A 26,355-nucleotide genomic window follows, 5' to 3' on the forward strand; every position below is an offset into this window, starting at 1 on the left:
CGAAAGAAAGTGGTAGATGATTGTTCAACTGTTTTTTTGTTGTTTTGAGCCACATAAACGTCCAAATATGAAACAACATATCATTAAAAAAGTGGATGATTTGATTCCTCCTCTTGAAAATACACTAAGGATAAAAAGGCAAAATACTGGTTCAGTTCTTTGTAATACAAAACAGATTTGGTCTCTCAGAGCCATTTCATGGTGTAATAAGAGATTAAGGTGCCTAATCAGGATTGAATCCGTTATAAATACAAGTGGACAAAGTGCATTTTTCTGGTTTAGGTGCTTCACGTTTTACTTTTCAGTGCAGATTGGAGTCAAATTATTGGTTAAAATACGAGCGAACAGTGCTTCTTAAAGTGTGGGTCGCTACGGATAATGATTCACAGGCCATGTTTAAGGCATGAGCCCAAACCTAAAGGCAAAGTATTGGTGATTTGGTGGTGATCACAGTCTTATCAAGGGGAAACATACGGACTGACATATTTCAAATTCACACTGCGTGCATTCACACGCGTCGCCATCTCACGAATTCCGTCCCTCCGTTCAGTCCTGTCCAATGCTGCAGTGACATAATTTGGTTTGTTTTTATTGTACTGGACCCAGATATTTGCCTCACAGTGGCCGTCATTGAGTTCAAAGACTGTGCTGTCCTCTGTTTCAAACTGCAGCTTTGGCACAAAAGCCTCACACTATCCGAGTCCACACAACCTCCTTTAAAACGGTTTCGTAACAGCACAGAGAATGACGTCTATCAAAAAAGATGAAAAAGTTGTTTCAAAACATTAAAAGCAGTGCATAATAAACAGGTTCTGTGGAATTATCCATCAGATCTGTAGGTGCTCCGTTAAAAATCTTTAGTGCTAATATTAATGAACAACGAGCCACTATAAAGGGAAGACTTGAGCAGACATCCTGCATTATTTAAAATCATCAAGGCATTGGCATTCATTCGGCTACTTTCCCTCCGCCATTTGAGCCTTTAGCTCGGAGAGAGAAAACATAACTAATTTGCTAAGGTGCTATAAAAAAAAAAGATACTGTAACATGTCAAATAAACCAGTACCTCTAACAGATGTATGCTAGATTTATTAGAGAGATTGCTCAGCAGTGACATCTTTAGTGACATGTTTCCAAGCACCTCTGTGCACACACAACATTTACGTATTTTCTCAGTGTGCAGTTCATGATCGAAACATTTCTAATGCTGGGGATTTAAGTCTGAATGTAGGCCTGGCCCACTCCTCCTCAAGCATAAATGTGTAAAGAAATCTCCACACCTGGTTAATCTAAGCAATGACAGAGTGCAAATTTAACAAGGTGCATGCTGGACATTGAAAACGGTCAGTTCCTCCCAAATCTTGAATGTACAAAAGCCAGTATTCATCGTTTGCCTCTACAGAAGAGTGTCTGGATGTGCCTGGATTAACATCGTTCTGGGCAACTATTCAATTTCCAGTTATAAGCTTAAGCTCAGATTGAACATTGCACTTGATGGTATTAGTTTGACAACATATCATGTAACAGTTTTTTTTTTAAGCTTCAACAAAACTCTTTTGCCACAATTATTATGACTACACTAACACCTATATTTAATAAGACACATACTGACAGAGGGAGCTGAAGTTATAGTCCATCTGTTAGTCGTATGTAGACATGTTTCAAAAAAGAGTTTGAAAACAAAAAACAGTTTATATTAATGCTGTAAATTTGTACCCACGAAAATCGGTGGCAAAAAGACTTGGTTCAGCTAAGTGTCTTCCAGCACTGATGCTCCCAGTGTTTCTTTTCTACATTCTCCAATGTGTCGCCGTGATTTCCACAATCATTCAGTCTTCAGACACTGACAAGGATTTCCTGACACTACGGGACGGTTCCCAAACCTCGCTGTCATCCGTGTCTTCTGCGTCGTCCTCCTCGTCTTCTTCGTCGTCGTCCTCGTCTCCGTTCCCGGTGCCGACCTGGTCGTCGGTGGCCGACGACCCCTCTCCCCGCGCCTCCGCTGCCTCCTCCTCCCCTCTTTCATCTGCGTTTGTCCTCCCTGCTGCCGCCTCGTCGAAGGGATCTAACCCCATGTCTGAGCGCCGCTGGACTTCAGCAAACCACTCCCGCACCTTTTCAAGGACAGAGAAACATGGTATGATGACAGCGGGAATGGACACAAGGACACATTTACAGTCAGGTATTACAGTATCGAGTATCTGTTCACCATGACCAAATAAACATGATTAAATTACTCTCTCTTATAAGTGTTTTAAAGGTTAGAGTTCTGCTATGAACATTAAGACATGGCCTCAGTATTTATAGTATGGTAATAAAGAGGTAACATTATGGTAATAGCATCTTTTTCCTAATGCAATTCCCAGCTATAACAATAACAAACTGTGTGGTAAAAAATGTTATTTACAAATTAATATCCAGGCAATAGCATGGTAATGAGAATTATTATAATAACTACAGGGTTAGGGTAATGTTAGTGAATCATGATTAAAAAATGGATAATTACAGAAATAAGATATAAGGTATTACCATATTGTCGCTTCCCTGTTACACATTATTACCATATTATACTCTGTTATGGTTTAGGTGTTGCCTGAGCATACGGGATTTACTGACATCTAGTGGTGAGTTTGCTGATTGAAAACAAATGAAAAACCCTCCATTGCATCCATTCCCCACATGTAGGAAAAATCCTAGAGGCCTTCAAGTTTTATAAAAACACCCTCAATCCTCCCTGTAGCCAGTTTTTAGTTGTAGACGTAGAAACGTGGCAGTAAAGGATTGTGAAAAAATGACTCAGTCTGGTTCTTTGCAAGATTATGAAAGCACTCCTTTCAGGTGATGATGTACTGACATGTGAAAAGATAGTTATGAAAATTATATTTTCTGCCAACAGGTCCCCATAAATCTCAAAGACCAGATCTTTTTAGACACTCTTGGGAGAATGTGCTAATCTCGTCCTACTCTCATCAAAACCTATTTTCTTTACCTGTTCATAGCTCATGTTGGTCTTAGTGACAAGCTCGTCCAGGTCTTGCTCATTGAGAAAGCTGTGCTTCAGGAAATACTCCTTCAGGATCTCCCTCCCAGTCTTGAATTTCTTCGCAGGGACAGGTCTGTCAGTATCTGCACTGGAGGTGGCAGACCTTCTGGGCTGCTTCCTGGTACGGGAACGGCCCCAACCGCGGTTACGACCACGTCTTTTACGGCCGCTGCCGCTTCCCATTTTAGTGCCTCCGCCAATGTTGGCCCCTTCTCCGTTTCCACTTTGATACTGAAAGAACCATTTCAGGTTTCCGTTTTTCCAGGAGTAGCGAGAGTCCCCGAACCAGCTGACGATGTAAGACCGAGGAAGGCTGCTCTCTTCTGCCAGCTGGTCATACTCCTCTGGCGAGGGCCACTGAGTACGCACAAAGGCACTTTTCAGAATGTGGAGCTGCTCTGGAGTCTTTTTAGTTTTATCTTTCATGTCTTTCTTGCTGCTGCTTGTGGAGGGCAGCTGCTGACTGCGACCCCCAGGTGGAGTTTGACTACCTTTACGAGACAAGCTGGGTAAGGTTGAAGATGAGGTTGCTCCTCCTGGTCCTTGTCTGTCTCCTGCTTTTGCTCCATCTGTCTCCAACTTCCCTCCCTCTAAGGAATCCGGGGAGGAAGTATTGACGGATGGTATTTTTCTTCTCTCAATGAACCAGGCATCTATCTCCCTCCTTGTCAATTTAGTCTCTGTCCTCAGGCGGCTCACTTCTTCATCTGATGGATTGCTGCTTTTCTCAAAACTCTCCTCCAGCAACACCAGCTGCTCCGGTGTCTTCTCCTTAAACTTCTGCAGAGTGAAGTCTGGGAAAGGGTTCCACGTTTTGGGCCGTGTCTCCTTTTCCTTCACGGGGGAAGTGCAGGGAGGATGCGGAGAGGTGGGGTTATCGTCGCTCGAGTCAATAACAATGGTGGCACTAGCACTGCTGCTACAGCCGCCACCTCCTCGACCCCCACCATCGTGGAATATGATGACATGGCTGTTCTTAGAGTTGCGCTGGTTGTACCGAGTGTCACTGAACCATTTCTTGATCTCTCCCTTCGTCAGGTTGGTGATCTTCATCAGCCGAGCGATTTCGGCATCTGTGACAAAGTGGTTTTTCAGGTAGCTGGCTTTGAGCTCTGCCAGCTGCTCTTTGGACTTCTTCGGCCTCATACTGAATGTGTCAGCGCTGAGGGCAGAGTTCTCCTTTGAGAGGGAGAAGGAGAAAATTATCTAAAACATGTGTCACTTAATCACTGACGGCAAAGAGAACACAGACATTAACAAGTATTTGTCTGAAAGCCAACTTTAAGTTTGCCTCCACCTGTGGAGAAAGAGATGGAGGCTGGATAGTGGTAGCCCGTTTCAGCTCACTGTTTGTTGGGGTTGGCTGGCAGGAACCCCTGCTGGAGCTCTGGGACTGGCTGGGGAGTCCTGCCACTGTCAGTGTGATTGGACTGGTCACTGGAAGGTTCCCTCCTGGACCAACCTACACAGGAAATGTCAGGAAATTACACATATGAGGATGACAAATAAAGCCAGAGTATGGAATATGTTTAATCTAAAGTGATTATCTGAACATTCAATTGTATGGGTAAAAAAAGTCCTTGCAGTTGAAGCCACTGCATCTTCAATGTGTGGTGGCATGAAGCCAGTGTTGTGTTTGTGTGTGCACAACATTATCTGACACATTTCTTAACTCTATGGGTGGTTCTTCTCAGCAGAACCCAAAATATGTGGCGATCATCGTCATCATCGAAAAACACAAAAGGGAACTACCTGAGGCGCTGTTTTCGTTATTGAGATAGTTAACACTATTACAGTAACAAAGGCTACTACATAAGAGCCCCCAAAATTGAATTTTAGAAATGCTGCTGGCTCCGATTTAGTTTTAAAAATCTGTGGCTGTGTCTAAGTCTGAACAGGCAGACACAAATCAATGACACAGTTGCCCGTACTCACTTCTTGATTGCTTCTCATGCCACAACTCAGCTCAGTACTTTCTGAGACTAAGCAAACTGAAGATGAGAGAGTCATCTTCCTGTTTACACCAGCATGGTGTATCTGAATGGTCACATGATACGTTTTAAGCGCGTTAGTAGGGACACGGATAACTTCCACACAGAGCTGAAGCGCTCCTTTCTATGTAAAAATGCAGTATTATGGATGTAGCCTTCGTTCAATATAAGGCAGGTCAAAGCTGAGTCAAGGTAAACATGACATGTTCTCTTTCCTTACCTACCTGTGTGAACACCAGGCCAGGCTGGCCCACTATCTGGCAGGTCTGGAGAATGGACTGCAGGCCATTAGCAGCAGCTGAGAGCTGGTGAGCAGGTATGACAGTGATGGTCTGCGGCACTGTGTGCACTGTGCCGTTAAACTGCTTCCTTCTGGCCTCTTCCACCTCCTCAGGTGTCCAGCTGACACCATGCTTCAGCCGCTGAGCTGAGAACCACACCTGCATGGAGATCAGGTAGATTTAAACACCATTTACCAAGCAGGGCAAAGGGACAGTTTCATTTCAGATTAAAATACATTTTTCAATGTACTCCATAAAGAAACAGAATGAGACTTTTCTACATGTAACTATAGGTATACACTACACATGCCCGTTCTATTGCATTTCTTATCCAAACAACATCAATGTTGGCACTGCACACACTGGCGCCCTTAATAAGTCACCTTTAAACCTGACAAGCAACATGTTGGGCAGTTATGTAATTAATACACAGACAGCCAGACCACCGTGGCATTTGTAGACAGATGCAGTATCTGTTTTTTTTAGTATTTTTTGTGTCTTGTTGTGTTTTATCAATATTATTATTAGTTACTGTACGCTGCTGGTCCCAAAGACAAATTTCATTTTCATGTGCAGACATATAAGTGACAATAAAGCAACCTTCAACCTTGTGGTTTTGAGATTTTCTGTGTGCTTGAATGGTTATTTAACAGATGTACAGATGTTTCACCATCAATTAATAGAAAGACGTCTCCTAACAAAAGGCCCTTTCACACAGCCTGTTTCAAGGCAACATGGTTTTAGTAAAATCACTTTCATCTACCTTGATCTGCTCCTCTGTAAACTGTGTCTGTGCTGCCAGGCTGCCGATCTCAGCCATCGAGGGGTAAGGAAACTTTTTGTATGTGCTGCCCAGCAGAGGGTTTGTGTCCATAGTTGCACTGTAAGATGGGATGCTGCTGAGGGGAATCAGCAGCTGAGGCTGAGCTGCTGCTGCTGCTGCACTATGCTGGGCCTGGAAGGCTGACAGCACCTGGAGAAGAGACAAAAGAGATGCAAAAATATTAAGACAGGTCATTGTGTATAGTGGCAAAAGTGAAACACTGCTCATGGCTTGTTTGGCGAGTTAAAGGAGACAACAGCTATTTATCAGCTGCAGAGCTGATCTTCTGTAGATAATAGTCAAACACTTACCAACAGCTTTTCAATTTAGCTGCTGTTGAGTCTGAGAATATACATTCATCAAACACAGATAAAGGCCTCTGCAGTTTTCTAAACCCATACTGCTAAAATCAATTTACTCAGTTATCCTTTTGTGCAATCAAAACTCTACCTGGGCCAGGCCAGTCGGCAGAACTGTCGGATTTAAAAAGGAAGATTTCCTCTGCGGCTCTGACTGCGTACTGACTAGCAATCCACCTCCTCCAAGCTTCATGGAATCATGTAGCAGCATCTCCATGGGCGTCATCGGCCCAAGGGGAGCTTCGATGGGCTCCTGCTCTCCTCCCACCTCTCCTTCACCACCTCCTCCTGAACCATCCGCTGCCTCGTCTGCCGCTTTCAGGGACACAGCAATCCTCTTGGGTTCAGATTTGGTCTTCATCCTCATGATGGGTGTCTTGCTGAGAGATATGGCAGTGACTGACACAGGTTCTCCTCCTCCTTCCTCAGGCATGTCACACTGTTGCTCTTGGGTTGGCTGATCACTGCTTGAATCATCAGGAGGGTTTGCAGTGTTGTGCTTCAGTGAGGGATTGAGTGTTTCACTGTCGTCTGTAGTGGAGACACTGGGCTCATCTATAATAACAGAAATATGGTCAAATTCATTGTGACAAATATTATCCATGTCATTACCATCAGTGTATTCAGGCTTGTAAAGTGAATTATAAATATGTTTTATATAGTACCTGTATCTGGTGGTGTTGGAACAACCACTAGAGCCTGGCCTAGCTCCTCCGCAGTTGCCCCTTCATGTGTTCCCTTCTTCACCTTCCCCTCCTCTTCCTCCACCTCCTCCTCTTTGGTCCTTTCTGTTTTCTCCTCCGCCTCTTCTTGCACCACCACGTCAGCGGGCAGCACCATGCAAGGTGTGGTTGATTTCCGGCGGCTTGACATTGTCAAACCAACGCCTATTTACTTCTGTTCAGGGTAAAGACGATCTACAGCAGAAGTGATGATGCTCACATTGTCGTTGTGTTCACATGCTGTTGTCATTGAACTGCTTTTTGTTTCTGGGGGAGGGAAACACAACAAATACAATGTATGTCACACACAACAGTTGTCACACAAGGAATTAAAAATATTGATTAATCACAACAGTTAAGCAATGTATTGCTTTTGATGGTGAAGTAGATCAGTGCATATTGGTGGTCTGCTTCTGAAAGAGCTCATTCTGAACTATCAGTTTTCATATTTCAGTTCATTTATTCATGATTTTGTAGTTTGACATTGAAATACTTCTTAAAATGCCGCCTCCATTTTGTAAGTGTAATTTGTTTTCTGAAAGCTTATGGTTTTGCTTAATTTAATGTTTTCATTTTATTTGTATCAGGGACTGTGCACAAAATACATAAATCTAAGCAAGACGCTTTGTACCAGATTAAGCTTCTAGTTAATATCTATTGTACTGCACGAGCAGGTGAACAGACAGAATAAAATACAGAGCATACACACAAACACACACAATAGTGGGGTAGTGTAGAAATGTAAAATACACATGTCCAAAAAGTACAAAGTGTCATATTAGTGCTGACAATTTCTAGATTAATGAGGATATTATTCCATTATTTGATGGTCTTAAAAGAGTAGGCTGATGGTGCAAAGGCAGCATGGCATTTAAAGTTGCTAAAATCCCCCGGAAGAAGACCTTGAATCTTGAACCTTCTTTACAAATAGACAGCAAACACTTCAAATCATCTGTAGCAATAATAAAAAATAATAGTGCGTCTCAATGCATCAACATATGGTTATACAGTTTATATACCTCGGTGTGAAAAAAACGATACATTGGAATATTGTGATATTTTGCGTGGCGATATTACATCCGGACAGGAAAGTGTCACTTTCTATTTAGTGAGTATCGTTTTTAAATAAACATTTAACTTTTTGTGGATTAGCATGGAAACTAATTAGACATTGCAATCCACTCCATCTCCACTAATTCATTTGTCATCTTATTTTGATAAGATGAAAGTTTTATCAAAATAATGACTTATTTATTTAATGGTGAGGTTCTCGATAAGCCCTTCCAGGGTTTCAAACCTCTCCAGCACTGACTCATTGTACTTTATCATACACTAGCTATTGTTATGTATATTTTTGTTTCTTTTATGTGATATGCTCCTTGTTGTAATGTTCTATTAAAGTGCAAACAATATACAAACAAACAAACAAACTTAGTATTTGCAATCGTATATTGCGATATTGAGAAAATACCATATTGTGAATTAAATATCGTGATAATATCGTACTGTGGCTTCTCTTGCGAGTCCCACCCCTATTATGCTTTTATCGCGATTTTTTCCCCAAAAAACTAATCGTCCACCTCTACCTATTGTATAATTACTACCTTACAAACAGACACATACTGACTGGTGAAACCATGACTGATAATAGTTTCTACACGTGTCTTTGGTTACATGTAATTACAGTTTAAGTGCCTCATTCATTGTGTGACACGTGCTACAACAAGATAAACTGTACTGTTAGCGATGATAATGATAATAATAACAATATAATACAATACATAACAGTACTGTTACTGCGCTGCCATATTGACATCATTTACATTTTAAACAATGCACAGCAACCATCTGGAGGTGTGAGGTTGCTCATTCATTATTGTTTAAATGATATTAAATGTAATGCATTCACCATTAACAGCACCTAGCGTCGCTGTGGTGTGAGCCAACTAGCTACTGTTAGCTGGGCGAGTGATTATTATCGATCACGTATGGCGGTTAAACTTACTGAACTAGTGAAATGTGCATAGTGTTGCTGTCTAGACGAGGCGAGCAGTAAATGTCCTGGTTCTCGGGCGGAGCGGCTCCTGCTCAGTGCTGCTGCTGGTGTTATGTGTGTGTGGCGGTGCCTCTCCTTCCTTCACCGGGCTAACCATTCAGCTCCGCCGCGGCCGGACGGGACTACCACCGACAGTAGCGTTAACGTGATTCGGGACTGCAGGTTTCCCGAACGCGGCAGGAGGGAGGAGGGGAGGGAGGACGGACCGGTCTAACGGCTACAGCTTCGGTCTGCAGTAGCTGGAATCGCCGGACATCTGTCGACTCCTCGTCGGAACAGGTTATTTCTCACCGACAGGACGCGTCTTTGTTCGAGTTTCACCGCCAACAATCGCGCGGCGCTGACGTTCATTGTATACTGTGGCTACTGGTTTAAGTTAGCTTGACCTAATTCTCGTATATTCTTAAACGGCAGATTTTTTTCTAATGATCAAACGGCGTCATCGTTCAATGTGATGCGTCCTGACGTCATTCCTCGGCGACTCTTGGTGCTCCAATTTTTGGGAGAAAACTTCGACAAAACATGTGGAGTTCGCCATTGTAATGTGTTTTATAAACACAAGTGGCTTTAAAATAAAAGTGAAATCAAAAGTGGTGTTTACGTAGAATGTTTGAGGCACACTAGTCTCCAGGCTGGGCGTCCTGCCAACGTGTCCTTACATGACCCAGCAGCAGAAGCTACATGAGGACAACACACAGGCTGCGTTCACGTTACTCGGCTGAAAGTGACGCTGAATGTGTTGTATGGATTCAGAAATCAATTCCTGTCATTAGCTCGGATTTTCATGTCAGAATTGTCTCACTTCAGTATGCGGTCCGGCGTTTGGGTATATGTATTTTCTGTTGAAATGGAAAAATATACGTTTTCAGCATGCGCTGTGATGAAGTACTCACACAAAGCTAATAACATTGTTGTGATAATCATGAATGGAGAAAATGTATATTGTGACTTGCCATCCTCTTTGTATTTGTGTTTTATATTAATCTGTATAAATTATAGATTTTTGACAGAAAATGTATCTTTAGTAATAAATTGTGGGTTTTTTTGTGGTAATATTAGCACTAATCATTTTGTTGTACAATAAGTGAAATGTTCACCACTTTTGTATCCTCAAGCATTTAGAAAATGCACAAAAATACACACATTCAGAAAGATTAAAGATATGAACCACATAGAGGTAAATTGCAGACAAAATGTTCCACCCATTTATGTTAAAGGTGCCATATGTATGAATGTGGCCAAAAACGGTTACTACACTAAAATTCAAAATACCAAGGTCTTTTAGGTTTCGTTTTCTCTGCCTCGAGTGAAACCAATAAACCAATATTCTAATTTTCTCTACAGATTAGATAGGATCTGATATAAAAATAAGGATTATAATGGTGGCATGTGCCTTGTGATATAATTATACCGGCTGTTAAAATAGGAGTACATTTTGGTTTTGCACAGTCACTTTGGTACACTCTTGAGTTAGGAAGTGTTTTAATTCAACCACATGTCCTGAAAAACAGGAATAAAGAGTAAACATATTTTTTAATACAAATGCCTTGAACACACTGTGTGGAACAAGTGATTCACGGTTTCCTAAAAGCACACTTTAATCTATGTCACGGTTGTGTCATAAGTGGCAGCAGCTCTGGTATGTATACTGAGCTCACAAAAAAGGGCAACATGTAGTGGAAATCCATTTAATTAAATATGAGCAAAAGGGGTTATAGACACGTAGCTAATGCACTGATAGAGGTGCCTGTAGGTTTCTATGAAAATAGAACCATGTTTAAATATTTACACATTTCATAAAAGATGAGGGATCTATTCATTAAAAAACGTGTCACATTCATAGAAAAATTAACAGAAGTCTTCAATCTCCTGCTCCAAATCCTAAACAAATCAAAAAGACCAGAAATGCATAACATATTAGACACAAAGCAAAATAAAAAATATGTGAAATATACATTAAATTAACACCCAACAACACTGACAATGTTACATTTTTAAGGTCACAAGTAATTATCCTATACCTATATTGCAATGAAGAGTCTATAGGAAAACTGGTAGGTTTAAGAATGGAGAGCCATTCTTAAGTTATTTTATTGCACTCTTGCCTTTCTTCCAAGGCCAAGTAAAAATATCCACAATGGGAAAAAATGCTCACCAGTACAGTTCAGTACTAACCTGTATTAGTGCTGTTTTGTTGTAGTCTCGTCTATGTCTATAAACGCTCTGGCAGAGAAGTGCGTAGAGCTTCTCGAGCTTATAGACCTCAAAGCCATCGGTCTTGGTCACTATTCTCTCCAGTAATCCCTGAAGAAAAAAAAGTCAAGAAAAAGAGGATTGACATGCACACGTAATTTTTGCTGGAAAACATCATAAGGGAGAGAAAAAAGGCTTTCATTTAAGTCATTATTTTTAAGGTCTTCTAAGGCTGAATCCCAATACCACCCCTTAGCCCTCCCCCTTCCCCCTACCCCTTGTTTTTGCGCGTTCATGTGAGGGGTAGGGCTGTCTCATTTCTCATAAGGGTTAAGGGGTAGGGCCAAGCCGAAGGGCTACGTAGCCCTTGAAACGAAGCTTCCTCAGGACCACACTTGAAACAGAGGGCTTCAGGGATTTCGCAGCTTCCGCCGCGTCACCTGTCAGCGAAGTTTGAAAGCTGGCCGTTAAAGACTCGAACAAATGTATTTTCAGTATTTTAATCACGACAGTCATGTGTAATGATTGTATTGTGGTCTTCTTCAATTGTCAACGGTGTTTCTGAATCACTAGTCAAGTTTGTTTTGAATTACTAGCTAGTCGTAGCCGATGCTATCCCGGCGTTCCTTTCGTAAGTGGTTAGCTAGCTGCTATCGCTATTTTTTTTTTACATTAACAAATTGTGCCGGAGTGCACAGTCCCCGCTCTCCTCCGCTCTGTCTGCGAGCAGCTTTCTCCCTCTGCACCGTGTGTGTGTGTGTGTGTGTGTGTGTGGCTATGGTAATGCAGCGGGTCTGCAGTCGCTGTAACTGTGTGTGTGAACACTCCTCACAGCGTCGCCGCCGATGTCTTTGTTAGCAGCTGACAGTCGTAAAAACAGAAAAATAGCCCAGGCAACAGACATTACTTGTGAGGACGGCATTTTTGGATTGTTACATCAACAAGCATCGCATCGGCTTGTTGATGTAGCAGTCCGGGATCGTCAAGTCCGGACGACGTGATGACGTAATGGAGGTGTGTCTCATTTCTTAGGGGAACGTTCGTACCCCTCGCTCCCTCAACTCTGTTTTGAGGGCCAAGGGGAACTCCGACAAAGGGGTAGGGGGAAGGGGGAGGGCTAAGGGGTGGTATTGGGATTCAGCCTAAGTATACCACACCTTTAATTTGTCTCTGTCCACCACCAGAGGAGGAACTTCCTGGTCCAGGATCTGCAGAGCTTTATCCACACCAATCACCTGCTGCTGCTGCTGCACGGCACTCTTAAGAGCCCGAGTAATTCGCCTCACACTTGGCTCTGAGACACAAAACATGAGTATATCAAGTTTTCAGACAACGATCATGTCAGTCTGCTCACACAGCAAATACAGCCATTGCACCCTGGCATCGCTGCACATCATTAGAGTTCTTTTTTTAAGCAAAATATAGAGTGGATTGAAGGTCAGTATTTTTCACATCATCTCAGCAATAAAGAATAGCCAACCTGTGTTTGTGTCTTCCTCTCCTCTGACCACTGCAGAAGCATCTGTGGTTGAGGTTTCAGTTGCGTCCACCTCCATTGTCTCAACATGGTCACCCAGCTCTGCTTCCTGTGCCATCTTTAACTCATTCCCGTCATCTGCCTGTTGTTCAGTTTGACATTCCTCACTTTCCGTCACCTTTTGCTCTTTAATTTCACTACTCTCTGCTGTGATTGCTTGCTCCTGAGAATCTCCTTGTGTCTCAGTGTGGCTGTTTTTGATAGTGTCTACTGAGATCGATTCACCTTCCTCATCCCTTCTCTCAGTCATCACCTTGTCATCTTCAGACTGCCCTGGTTCTTTTTCATTGTGTGTCTGAACGTCATTTTCTGCTTCCTTCTCAGCCTCCTCCTCGTCGTCTCCATCTTCCTCCTCATCTGACCCTAACTGTGAGTCATCTCTGGACACATGAGAAGATGAAGGCTTCTTCTTTGCATACAGGCCAGCAGACCAGCGGTTCCTCCGTCTCTTTTTCTTGTGGGCTAGAGGAACAAAGGAAAATGAAGAATTATTAAGTTATAACTTGTTTATTTAAATCATCTTTCTTTGTTGTTACCTAAAGTGTTTTTTTTACCTGTGGATTTAGGTGTTGTAACAGCAGATGTATTTGTAGTTGGAGTGACAGCAGCTGTAGCGCCACCCGCTGGATCTCTTTGTGGGGTCACATCTGTGCTCTTAGCCTCAGTAGAAGGTTTGGGCTGTTTGGGAAGGACGTGGTAAAAGGAGGGAGCAAACCGTGCAGCAGAGCAGCCTGAGGTAATCACAAACAGAAAGCAAATGTTTTTTTTGTCTGTACATTCTATTACTAGAGGTTTCCAAGGATTCAAGTGTAGAGTCTTGCTTTAAAACTATACATGTAAGGAAAAATTGCTGAAAGAAGCACTTAACACATGAAATGAAATATTGCATGACTAACATAGTGTAAGATACTTTGTCAGATGACTTTAAATGTAGCCGAGTCATGTCAGTCCAAGGGGAACTATAATTATCTACAGCATAGTTGTTATTTTAGAACTGGGCTCACACAAGAGGACCACTGTTAAAATCCCTGAGGTTGGGACAAGTCTAATCATGAGATGTTTGTTTCTAATGCACGTACACCACACACAGGCAAACACACAAACACGCACACAAAGCACTGACCTCTTGTGCTGCGTGATTCTTTGATCTCCTCACAAATCTTCTCAAAATCTTCATCAAGTTCATCTCTGATGATGGCGTGGACAGTGTCCTTTAGTGCACACGCTCTATGGCGGATCTGACGATCTGAAGGGAAAAAATGTGCTTGATTGTTTTTTCATGATCCAAAATGAAATGTACTGCAGATAAGACACAAACTAGCTGGAACGGCCGTGTTGTCTAATTATTTACTGCAAGTCTGTGCATCTATTGTTCACGGTTGTGTACCTGAAGGGTCCCTGTCAGGGTTGTATTCAAGGGCATTCTGCCAGATGAGATCCACATCTTGGAGGAACTCTTTCACTGTCCTGTACTGGTGGAGATCTATCTTTGAGAGAATTGTTGACAGGTCCATAGGCTTTTTAATCACCTCAGCATAATCTGGAACCTAAAACACACATTGTAGGTAGAGAATTAGTATTGTTGGTGTATAGGGACTTCCAGTGTGAGCAACAGTATTAGTTATACTGGGCACAAGATATATAATTCCTTTTATTCGACATTTTAAAGCCACTTGTGTAGAATTTGTAAAAGGCACTGTAAGTGAGCAGAATCAACTATTTACCTCCTCTAAATCCACAGGCTTTGTAAAAGCTTTGAAACGTTTATCCTGGGACAGTCGGTTGGTGACATCACGTAGGAAGAGGCGGAGCTCCCTGAAAGTGGCTTCCTCCTGCTCCTCCAATTTCTGGATCTCCTCCTTTGTCAGCTGACGTGGAGCAGGCGGAGGAGCGACGGGGAGCGCCTCCAACGCATGGAGCACTGAAGAGAGAAATTAGTAATGCAGATGCATTAAAGCCTCATACGTTAGAATATTCCAATTTTATACTTTTTAAAAAATATTACCGACTGTCAAGTTAAGAAATAGCACCCAAACTGATGTTATCCGCACTCAACACAAAACTAACTTGTGTTACCAAACTCATTTATTTCTCACCAGCTTTCTTTTTCGAAGCAGGGGCCTTGGCAGCCTGGTTAAGTATCAGGTCCTCAAAGAAGTTTCTTCTTTCTCTGCTGGTTGGGACCTGGACATGAAAAACCTCCCCATACTCCACCCGAAACAATTCCTGAACCTGAGGCAAGTAAATTGAGAGATGAGTGGAAAAAGTTATTTCAGGAGAGTCAGATCATCCTTCTACTACCATGAAAATCTGATGCATTCAAATCTTATTTGGCTCTGCGATGAGTTTCAGTACCTCCATGCTGAGTTGGTCATATTGCAGGTTGCAGGTGGCCAGCAGCAGTATCGGCGAAAAGGCAGGGATCGAGCTGAGGAGGCTCAGGAAGGTGGCTCGCAAGGCAGGACTCACCGTTTCCCACCACTGTCCAATGTGAGGGATGTAAAGGATACTTGGAGCTGTCCTCTTGGCTTCAACAAAAATCTACACAACATATGGCAGGAAATCAAAGACTGAACTTTTGTTATGTGTAATATTTGTGTGTGTAGTACATATTTATCCCCACAGTCCATGATGTAAGGAGGTGGGGCCCATGAACTACAGTCTCTGTTGCAGCCATTTTGGCCAGTGAGGTTCATGTTATAAAGAACACACTGAATTTGACAAGGCTGCTAGAATAAAAAGGAGCATCTACCTTATACATCACCAGTGACATCATCAGTGCATTAGTCTAAATCTACATGATATCGTATTTACCTGAGCACAGGTCTCCTCTGGTGCAGTTGCACTGGCTCCAAACAGCACAGCCATGTCCAGAGTGTACACAGTGAATTTTTCCAGAGCGTGGAGGACAGCAGGTCCCAGGTGAGAGCTCTGACCTGAGCCTGGTCTGCCCTCCAGTAGCAGTCTGGGGCGGTAGGAGGTCGGCTGGCTCAGCACACTCCTAAAAAATGATAGAGACAGATGGCTGTAGTGCAGAAAACTTTGATTGTGATTTTCAACTTTTCAGGGAGTCAAATTTGCACAAGAACTTGCCTGTTGAGGTTGAGGAGTCCCTTTACAGCGGGGGTTTTAAGTTGAGAGTGAGGGGCTTGTCCATTGACTTCTTCAACATCATCCTCACTGAACATCAGTTCATCGTCAGACACAACACAGGCCACACCTGGAAACAGACACAAATTATACCAGTTGTTCCTGATGACAGACTGATGTCTAAGATGAAGATGGCAAATGAATGAGGGTGTTCCCTGTAATTGCTAACATACACTAGTTTATTCAATTAAATGAATGAATTAATGAATGCAGGAAAATTAACAAAACCAACAAAGGCCACAATAACTGAATACAAACAAGCTGAACGGTACCTTGTCCTCTCTTCCTCTTCAAGCCTTGCTCAGCATGTGGGAACACTCTGTGGACCACGTGAAGGATGCTCTGCAGGGTAGCGCTCAGCAAAGGATGGATGGCAGAAATCAGGGCCTTGGCTGGTGACACTACAGCTCTGGGGGCAGGGACAAAGAACAACTATTGTGTCATAATTAAATAAACATGTGCAAGAACCAGGCCTAAAGTCTGACGGATAAATGTTCTTAATGACAAAAAAAAAGGAGGCAACTACCTCTGAGCAGCTGGCACCATCTTGGACATGGCAGCCATAAAGTCTTTGTTTGTGATGACAATGGAGTCGACATCAAGTACAAGTTTCTGTGATGAGGAGTAGATTTGTGGGTAGCGTCGCCGCAGAGCACACAGGGCAGCCTCTGAACACACTGCCTTGATATCTGCTCCACAATAACCTGCCAAGACAAAGCTTGTTGTTACTAACCACCAAGTCTATTGGTAATGTTAATCTGTAGTCCTCAGGGTTCAACAGATTTCCTCATGGAAATCCATGGATGGAATTGAAGTTCTGGCACCCAGACTTTGCGCTGGCCCTTCATAAGATCCATTCATATTTTGAGGCAGAGAGAAGTAAGATACTTTTTCGAAATAGAATAACAAGAGGTGGTGTAAGAGATTAACATAATAGCTGTCAAAGAAAAGTTGCATTCAGTCAGTCTGTATTATCTGTTAGAGCAGTTCTGGAATTTGAACTTTATCCCACACAAAATTATTCAGAGCACATTTAAGAAAATGGTTAATGTACTCAGGTCTGTCAGCACCAACAGCACTTAGCTGTCCATAGCTTGTGAACTTTTAATTTTGGTATTGAAAAGCATCATTAAGTGGGAAAACTCCTGGCATTAAGACATTTTAACACAAGTAATGCTGCAAAGTTTTGTAATTTCTATTTTATATTCTGTTTTTAGGGGGACATGGTTACATCTATCCAGTGACTACAAGTGAAAAATAGTGTCTTGGCTGCCCCCGCTCAAATAAATACACAAAATAAAAATGTGGGAAACTGGGAACCACTGTGCAAACATACCAACACATTCATCTGCCAACTCCTCTAGAAAAGTGTCAGAAGGTTGTGGAACCCACTGTCTGGTGTGGATCTTCAGAATGTCCTTTCTGGCCTGCCACACAAAAACGAGTTTCAAGTTCAGCTCCATCTGTGTTCTCCTACTTGTTACTCACTAATTATAAATATGAAAATAGAGGAAACATTAAAAGAGTTGTCAACCTCTCGGTCCGGCAGGCCGAAGAGGAACTCTCTGTCAAAGCGTCCTGGTCGTCTCAGAGCTGGGTCAATGGAGTCCAGTCTGTTTGTGGCTCCGATCACAACAATTTCTCCTCGACTATCTAATCCATCCATTAGAGCCAAGAGGGTCGACACAATAGAGCTGTACAGAGATAGAAAAACTAAGATTATACATTGCAAACAGTGCTAATACCTTTGTGTTTTTTTGTACCACATCCTGTGTACTTTGTGTATGTAAACTTTGTATGCCGCATGACTCTGTACTGTTTGTAAATGTAGCACATGCTGTCCTTATTCCAGCCTGCCAATGGACTGCAAATGTGGAACAGTGCATCAAATTAAAATTTTAACTGTACATTGCCCCTATTCTCCAGATACAATCGGATCTTCTTAACTGAAACATGTTATTATTATAATACAATTAAATGCTTCAAAGCTATTTCTGTTTCAAAATGGGCCACAAGATTGTGTTTGTCTGAGACATACACAGTGGTTCATTTTCTTTGTATTGACTCCATCCTGGTAGTTATTTCAGGTGGTGCACAACAACATCACATGAGTGGTATAATGTAAAGTCAGGAGCACAGCTGACCTGTGGATTTGGTCCTGACGACTGGACCTTACTGGAGCCAAACCATCAATCTCATCAAAGAAGATGATGGATGGACGCATCTGGTATGCCTAGAAAGTGAGAAATCATAAAAGTCACTGATTAAATCAACATCAACTTTATTATATACTATGCCATTTACTATTTATTTTTTAAATGTACAATCAAGGCTGTGACACAGGAGACACAATCTCTCATCTATGCTACAAAGCACCAGGTAGGTCTTGGTATAATGCAGAAGAGTGGTTTACCTGGTCAAATAGCAGGCGTAGCTGTCGCTCAGATTCTCCAACCCACTTACTGAGGCAGTCAGCTCCCTTTCTCATGAAGAACGATACCCTTCTTTCACCCTGACTACACTCGTTAGCCAGTGCTCTGGCTACAAGGGTTTTCCCAGTGCCCGGGGGACCATAGAAAAGACAGCCCCTACAGAAAAACAAAGCAAACATTTAGATTTAACTGTCATCAAACCCAAATGAAACCTGAACATTGCTGAGGTTCCTTCCCATTTTCTTCTCGTCTGTGTGGAGTATTTCACCTGTGAACTGATGGGACAACTTGGTACAATGGTGTACAAAAAACTTTAATAGAGGGAAAGCAGTGGTCAAAGCTTTGACTGTCCCTCAAAAGAATAATTTATTCAAACTTTGTAAAAGGAATGGAGAACTATGACGACTCCTCTCATGTAAAATATGACACCGCTCAAATATTGTATGTATGCAAGTAAACATGTCACTTTCATTTGTTCAGACACACAACATAATTTACCTGGGTGGCTGTATCTTGAACCTCTCAAAGACTTCTGGGTAGAGAAGAGGGAAGACCACCATTTCCTTCAGGGATGAGATGTGTCGACTCAGACCTCCAATGCTGTCAAAGCGCACCTGGGTCACAAACAATGCCGTGTAAATATTGTTTTCTCAAGAATCTTTTTTTAAAACAGAAAAAGTAATCTTACAATCATTAGTGATTTTAATTAAATGTACAGTGTTTTGTTTTAAAGATGTGAAATATGGTATATCCGTGTACCTCTTTTTATTGCCTCCGCATAAACATAATTTGTGTCATCTTGCATTTGGATCAATATACTGTGTCCATATAGGGTTTTTCATTGCCCCCATTTAATTAGACAAATTAATATCTTCCTAGTCTCCATCTTTCCATCCACCAATCCATTCTCTTACCGTCCCGTCTATGTGCATGGGGTCCACATCAGCGAGGCTGGCGCCAATCTTCATACGGTCTTTATGGATTCCCAGTAGGTCTTCCTTCACAAGGTTCATTGGTAGACATCTGAATGAAAAACAGACAACTCATTACATCTGTAAATATCACACTATAAGAAATTATAACTGAACAATATAAATCAGAGTAAAAGTAATTACCAATTATTTTTATTATTTTTTAGGACAAATTTGTAATGATAACAAATTTAAACTAATCAATAAATGTGCTTTGTTTATCTGTGATCATGAGCTGAGCAGCACTGTCAGTGTCTACGTGTATGTTCGCTGTCACAGCTGCTCTCACCTGTTGACTGAGCGACTCCTGTTCTTACTTCTCCGTCTCTGGAAAGTCTCATCATCTGAGGATGAAGAAGTAGAGTCGCTACTGTGGATGGCATGTCGCCTTCTGTAAGAGGAAAGAATGCAAACAGAGATCATCTTCAATGAGAATAGTATTACAAGAATACGATTAAAAAATACATTTTGTATTGATGTAAAAATCCAAAATCAGTCACCCATAACACTTTGGTGATACAAACGTGATAATGAATAAGTTTAGAGAAGATTAGGCACCATGTGCAACAACAACACAAAGGTTGACTCATTCAGCCATTTCAAATGATACCATCACAGTACACAACTCTGGAATAACAAACACAGAGAACAAAATAAGAAAATAAACAGAGAAAATATGGTCTAATAGAAACACAAATGTGAAACAATATCAAGCCTTAAAGAGACATTTCTACACCATATTGCCGTCCATACACAGAACCACAGACAACACCACCAAGACAAAACTAAGCAATAAATTGTGTCTTTGTATACCATGTTTAAAGGGAGGCATTATCAAATATTGAAGTTTTAATGTGGCAACCTAATAGTACGTTAATATATTGGTCTATATAGCATCCATATTTCCATTAGGAGAAGCTTCCAAGTAGACTATATTCTCCCCGTCTTCACTACATGACTTTAACATAATCCACCAACAAATGGTGTTCCCATTGTCTAGCAATAGTGTTCTCACTACTACAATTATTACTACTTAATACTTCTTCTGAATACTTTCAATAGCAAGCATGTCCTGATCTATACTGCAAAATTTGTTTATAAAAAAAAAAAAAAAACAGTCCCATGTGAAGGCACTGAAACACCAGCAAAGTGGAGAATTGAAGTCTTACCTCTCAGAACTAGACCTGAAGTTTGGGGGAAATAAAGAGGGAAAAAAGAGGGAAGAACAAGAATGTATTTTACATGTGATGAAATAACCTGTGACTGTAGATGCTTAATACTGAACAAACGTCTTTTTGTGTGTATCTGATAATATGAGATATAAATAAGTCAAATAAATTATAACCAAGGACAGGCTTTGATATACCAGAGTGAGAACAGTGAAAATACATATGTAATAGCACTCTATTATTACTATAGAAATTATTGTGAGATATTGGGTGCTTGGAGATGGCATTAACTGACCTTTCACAAAAAATATCAAATGAACAAATGAACAGCCAATCAATTGGTAATGTTCAAATTGTATTAAAAAGTTAAGTTTTGAAAGTTTCCAAGCCGGCACTGCAAAAAGATTGGTGCTCTTAGTAAACTGGCTGTGTGTGAGGGGACGAAAGTGGCTCAATGACAATAAAAAGCCTTCCTTCTTCTAATAATAGTTTCCAGCAGTCTATAAACCAAGAGGTGTAATGCTGCCCTCCACAATTTCAAAGTTCTTCAGCACAGCCTATGGTTCTTCTTCATTCTAATTCTTTCATCCCCATCCTTCCTTCTTAATCCCAGATTCTTCCCCTCTCTCAAAGCTCCTCTCATCTCAGTTCCATTCCCAGTAATGTTTTACTACCTTTTCTTTGTTCAAAGTCAAAGGACTTTTGCCTTTAAGATGAACAGACAGGTGGACAGACAGTCGGAATTTCCTGGTTATTTGCTGTTGCACCTAAATAAAAAATGTTAGACATACAAGAGCGACTATGTAAAAAAAACAAAAACAATATTAAATAATTGTGACTGAGCAGTGAATGAACATGCTAACCTGCTTGTTCTCCTCCGGTTGTAAGGGCTCCTGGGGGCCGAGGAGCCGAATATGAACCTGCGTCTGGTCGGAGACGAGTGGTCCTTGAAGTACATGCTGCGCTTCCTGGGCTCTCTGGGTTCTAACATAACATAATTACACTTGATCAGATGGTGTCAAACATTCAATGTCACAAAGAAAGAAGTCTCACTACACAGTCACTTGAAAAGAAGATTTCTAAATCTGTAAATATTTTAAACATTTTATACACTAGCTGTCTTTATTTTTGGTTTTAATGCCATCAGCATCTTGTTGACATCTGCAAAGTTTTAAGTAGGGCAAGGAATTGTAAAGTTCATCCCTTTTGAAAAGTACATTTACATTACAAGTAAAATAACTGTCCCTAAAATTAAGCTTGTATATTTATTGTAATATGGTTATTTTCCAGAAGCTAAAATTATTGGCAAAGCTCTGGATAAACAATCGAGCTTTTCAGTTCTGCACAAACGATTCCAATCAATGCAGTGACAGAGTTTGAAAAAGTGGCAGTACCACGCTGTGGGGCCTGGTAGCGAACAACAGTCTTTCGCTGTCTAAAATCATAGCGCCTCTGATTTTCCTCTTCTTCATCCACGGCATCTTCATCATCATCATCTTCTTCTTCGTCGTCGTCATCTTCTTCCTCATCCTCCTCTCCATCTCCCTCCTCCTTTTCATCGTGATCATCCTGGGCCCCTCCTGTGAGTTTGAACACAACAATTAGAGTACCATACCTCAAATGTCCGAATAGTTTCAAAAAATGAATATTTTCACACTGAGCTTTATAGCTGTGGATTTGGTAGATTGGGTCAGGTCAGACCTGCATGCCTTGTATTTCCAAGCTTTATACTTTACAACTTAATCCATCTCACCTTGGCTGTCATCCTCAGTGTCTTTACCATCTGCATGTGTTCTTAGCGACATCCTCATTTGGTCCCGAGTGTAAACACCAAGCTGCTTAGACTATTAGAAAAGGTCACATGCTTATAACATGACTGATTAAGATTTTTTATCAGTTAAAATAATAATAATAAAAAAGTGTCATAATTTATACCTCTTCTTTGGTGTCTCTATCTTTACTCCTCAGTCTCCGTCTCATCTTCTGCATGTCGTCCATCTTCTGGAGGACGGCTTCAGCAGTGCTGGGTTAAATCACAATCAATTTGATAATGAAAAAAAACAGGTGCCTTAATTTTGTCCAGTTCGCAGTTTCACAGCAGTGCTTTTTATAAAACGCTGAGCCGTATTATGTTTGTCATTGTGCTCACTACTTTGTTTCAGTTGGTTAAGATTCAAAAATGTGACAGAATCATCTTTATACAATTATCTAAATGACATAAAAACATGACAACATGCATTATAATTTCTAATCTTGGTGCTGAAGCTTCATTACCAATAAAAACACTGAAGTAGGAATCAAATGTCAGTGGAGCAAATGTTGCTGAACTCACTTGGTAATGAGGCGATCATAGAGCACTGACTGGTTGCGGGTATCTAGTTTATATCTTGTGATTCGGGAGCTACGTCTCACGGAGTGATCCTCGTCCTCCTCCTCCTCCTCCACTTCTCGGCTCTGTAGGTTAAAGCGGCTCCTCTTGGGAGTGGATGACCCCTCCACTTCATCTGGAACATCTTGGTAACCAACAGAGGCAACATTTGATTGCTATTTATTTTGTTGATGGGCATGATGACATTAAGCAAGGTTTAAGTTACAATTTGTCCTGGCCTTCCATCTGTCCTAACCTCTTCATCTATTCACTTACTATTTCCCAATGAATACTGAAATATGTTTTTGCATGAAGGGCCTTTCCCTAATCTTTACTTTTCCGAAAAGAGCATGATAGGACAAACACAGTATAGAACTGTACCTGCATGCTGCTTGCCACTGCAGGCTTTTCCCTCTCTCTGCAGCCTGGTAGATTTCCTGAAGACAGAGAGGAAGTTTTAACTCAAACATGTATTCCTTGTGTCACTGTTGTTTTGCCAGCATGTAACTATAAACACAATGTTGGCCAAATAAAATCACATTCATTTACCTGAAGTTATTCTTGAGATGATTAAAAATAAGTGTTCTCAAAATCCCAGCGAAGGAGATTTTGCTCAATAATGACACATAAATAATAGGCAAGTGGATATGTATTACCTGGTGCAGCCGCCTTCAGCGTTGTCTCCATTCACAGGAGAGCTGGCCTTTGGCTCAGTGTCAACAAAGGAGACATCTTGCCTCGTTTTCTGTCCTCTGGTCTTTGGAGTGTGATGGAGACCACTTCCCTGTTCCTCCTTTGTGCTGGTATGTCCCTGCAACATGAGCAGTTAATTATTTACACTGAATTATGTATGATTATAGTGTGTAACAAAGGAGATTTACATGGTAAATAAACACATGTAGGTGCCACGGAGACTGTTTAGTTTAGTTTGTTAAAAGTATTTTGTCATCTTTGACCAGGCAGCTTCAGACACACTAGTCATAGCAGCAAATGCAACAATGTGTTGTTGGTGTAGCCAACGAGTCACCATCTGCTCTGAGGGTGCTGCTGCTGACCTAATGACCCGTCTCAGCAAGCACTTTGACCTACTTTTTAATTTACCTGTCAACACTGAAACTGGTCATCAACTTTTAATGTTGGGCTGTGAGCACACATTTTTAATGTTTTATGGGTGGTAATCACCAGAGACACAATGTTACAATATTATCATGTCATAATGAAATATTCAAACAATTGCTCTAATGAGAGCACTTGGCACCATCTAGTGGACTGAAACGTCCTAAATTTTTATGATAATACACAAAAAGTTTGTTTATTTGTAACATCAGTTAAAAAAGATATGCTAAAAATAAAACATCGATACTTGAAAGATCTAATACAAAAATACAAAAAAAACAGCCTGACTTTTGAGATTAAAGTCAGAATCGTACCTTTTTTCCTTTATTTTTCAAATTCTGTTTCCAACAAAAAACATATGTGGCCCTAATCCATACAAAAGCGACATATTAACACGCAAAAATATTGGGATATTTCACTGTATCTATTCCCCGCGACCACCATTCCTTTTAACAATATATACACGTGCCACAACTTGTAGTGGGTAGTTTATGCACACGTGACACATAGTAAAATGCTACATTATCCCATTAGTTTTTGTGTAGTTATAGAACATATCTCTTTTACAAATACTGCAGAACTCTGACTATAGACCAGAAAGCAAGCACATATTACACCAACCCTGGAATATATGCATTGATGAGTTCCAGAATAAAGCTTAAGGCCATTTTTATAGGGTTTTAACGTTTGGACCTTCACAATCATTTGACTTGCTTATAGTGGTCTTTGAATCATCACATAGGTCAAAAGTTCAACTCATGGAGAAGCAGCGTTTTGCGGAACAGCCTTCCTCAAGAACTGAGGGCAGCACAGAAATTCATTGTTTTTTTACAAACTTCCATTAAACTTTTAATTGTATTATTTATTTAGTTAGTTCATAATTAGAATATGCTTTAAAAACAACTAAATATCAAAATCAAGTATGAATCTTAAGATTTGATTGAATAACATAAGTCAAAGTTGAATTAATGAATGAATGGCGCTAACGAATGAATACACAAATTTGTCAACAAATGTCCAAAAGACATCCGAGTATCCGTACATGAGCAGACAGACTACAGGTGCTCATTCGGATTATCTGTGAATGAAGCTGGTAATAACTGTCCGTGTAGCTAGTTAGCTTAGCACGAAAGCTTAACTACTTAAGCAAAGTTTACCACCACAGACGATGTATCTACAAAACATAACACACAGTGATACAGTTAGCAAACGAGCTGTGTGGTGAGTGCACGTCCTCACATTCGCCGTGTTGTTTTCGGGGCTGCTGAAATAGCTGTCGTCCGGGGCCCGAGAGGAGCGGGTCACCCGGGCGGACTTTCTCTGCGACGCGGGAAGCAGCGACAGAAACTCGGAGCTTGTGTCCAACTCCGTCGACCTCCTTTTCGCAGGAGTTGCCGGCTCTGCTCCGACACCACCACCGCTGCTGCGTAGCATCACCATCTTGACTCAAAATTCCAGCCGCAGTTCTGCTTTATAACGTATCCTTACGGGGCTGTCCACATAGCACGGCTAACAGTGAATAATATCCACCAGCTGACACATACACACACACCATAGGTCTTCACTAAACCCTTGATTTCTGGCGCCATAAACGTCATCGGAGGTTGTGAGGTAGGAAGCCGGAAGCTGCCGCCGGGAAAAATAGATCTCTTTGGCAGAATAGTGAATAAAATCAGCTCACGTCATATTTCAAATCACTTTATTTTAGTCACATTGACGCAGCACTTTAGTTTCGTTTTTGTTGCCATCGCCACATCGGCAACTGCATCAATTTAAACGAACACATGAACGTAGTGTACGCGGAGCAATACGCGACCGTTTTGAAAAGGTGTTCGGGTGGCTGTTATAGCGCGCGCGCCACACTGAAGGCGAGCTATGCTTTATGATGTTTGAACACAGGAGTATTGATCATTAAAGCTGCGGTCGAATGGACCACTTCATTTCTTAAAATTTTCCAAAATACTGTGGAAAGAAATTTTAATGAATGGGATGTGTTTATTACTAATAATGTGTGTTCATATAGTTCATGTAGTGTTTAGTATAAAGATTAGGGATGCAATGACGTTTCCCGACACTCACTCATTGTACAATTTTACTTACAATACCTTGTGGTTTGTCTCTCAGCAAACGGCAAAGTGATTGCA

The 26,355-nt window shown here is 41.3% G+C and overlaps 2 protein-coding genes across 2 annotated transcripts; both read right to left on the reverse strand.

Moving 5' to 3' along the window:
* Window positions 1-1,769: 1,769 nt before the first annotated feature.
* On the reverse strand, window positions 1,770-7,370 carry zhx1 (zinc fingers and homeoboxes 1; the record flags this gene model as incomplete). The annotated part of the gene is made up of 7 exons (XM_083910871.1): window positions 1,770-2,114; window positions 2,990-4,222; window positions 4,341-4,505; window positions 5,259-5,474; window positions 6,079-6,288; window positions 6,589-7,052; window positions 7,163-7,370. 7 exons carry the CDS (start codon window positions 7,368-7,370, stop codon window positions 1,830-1,832), a joined length of 2,781 nt encoding a protein of 926 aa, XP_083766997.1. The 3' UTR covers window positions 1,770-1,829.
* Window positions 7,371-11,046: 3,676 nt separating this feature from the next.
* Window positions 11,047-25,651, reverse strand: atad2 (ATPase family AAA domain containing 2; the record flags this gene model as incomplete). The annotated part of the gene is made up of 29 exons (XM_083897978.1): window positions 11,047-11,156; window positions 11,451-11,579; window positions 12,626-12,762; window positions 12,949-13,467; window positions 13,560-13,736; window positions 14,129-14,251; window positions 14,393-14,552; window positions 14,730-14,926; window positions 15,102-15,237; window positions 15,361-15,546; window positions 15,820-16,006; window positions 16,099-16,225; window positions 16,428-16,564; window positions 16,682-16,859; window positions 17,492-17,582; window positions 17,690-17,849; window positions 18,300-18,388; window positions 18,569-18,743; window positions 19,086-19,201; window positions 19,502-19,610; window positions 19,848-19,949; window positions 21,591-21,711; window positions 22,122-22,307; window positions 22,481-22,562; window positions 22,663-22,750; window positions 23,060-23,240; window positions 23,477-23,532; window positions 23,752-23,906; window positions 25,451-25,651. 29 exons carry the CDS (start codon window positions 25,649-25,651, stop codon window positions 11,124-11,126), a joined length of 4,338 nt encoding a protein of 1,445 aa, XP_083754104.1. The 3' UTR covers window positions 11,047-11,123.
* Between the last annotated feature and the right edge of the window lie 704 nt (window positions 25,652-26,355).

The sequence above is a fragment of the Microchirus variegatus genome, assembly GCF_963457635.1.
Source record: "Microchirus variegatus genome assembly, chromosome: 1".
In the NCBI taxonomy this organism is placed as follows: Eukaryota; Metazoa; Chordata; class Actinopteri; order Pleuronectiformes; family Soleidae; genus Microchirus; species Microchirus variegatus.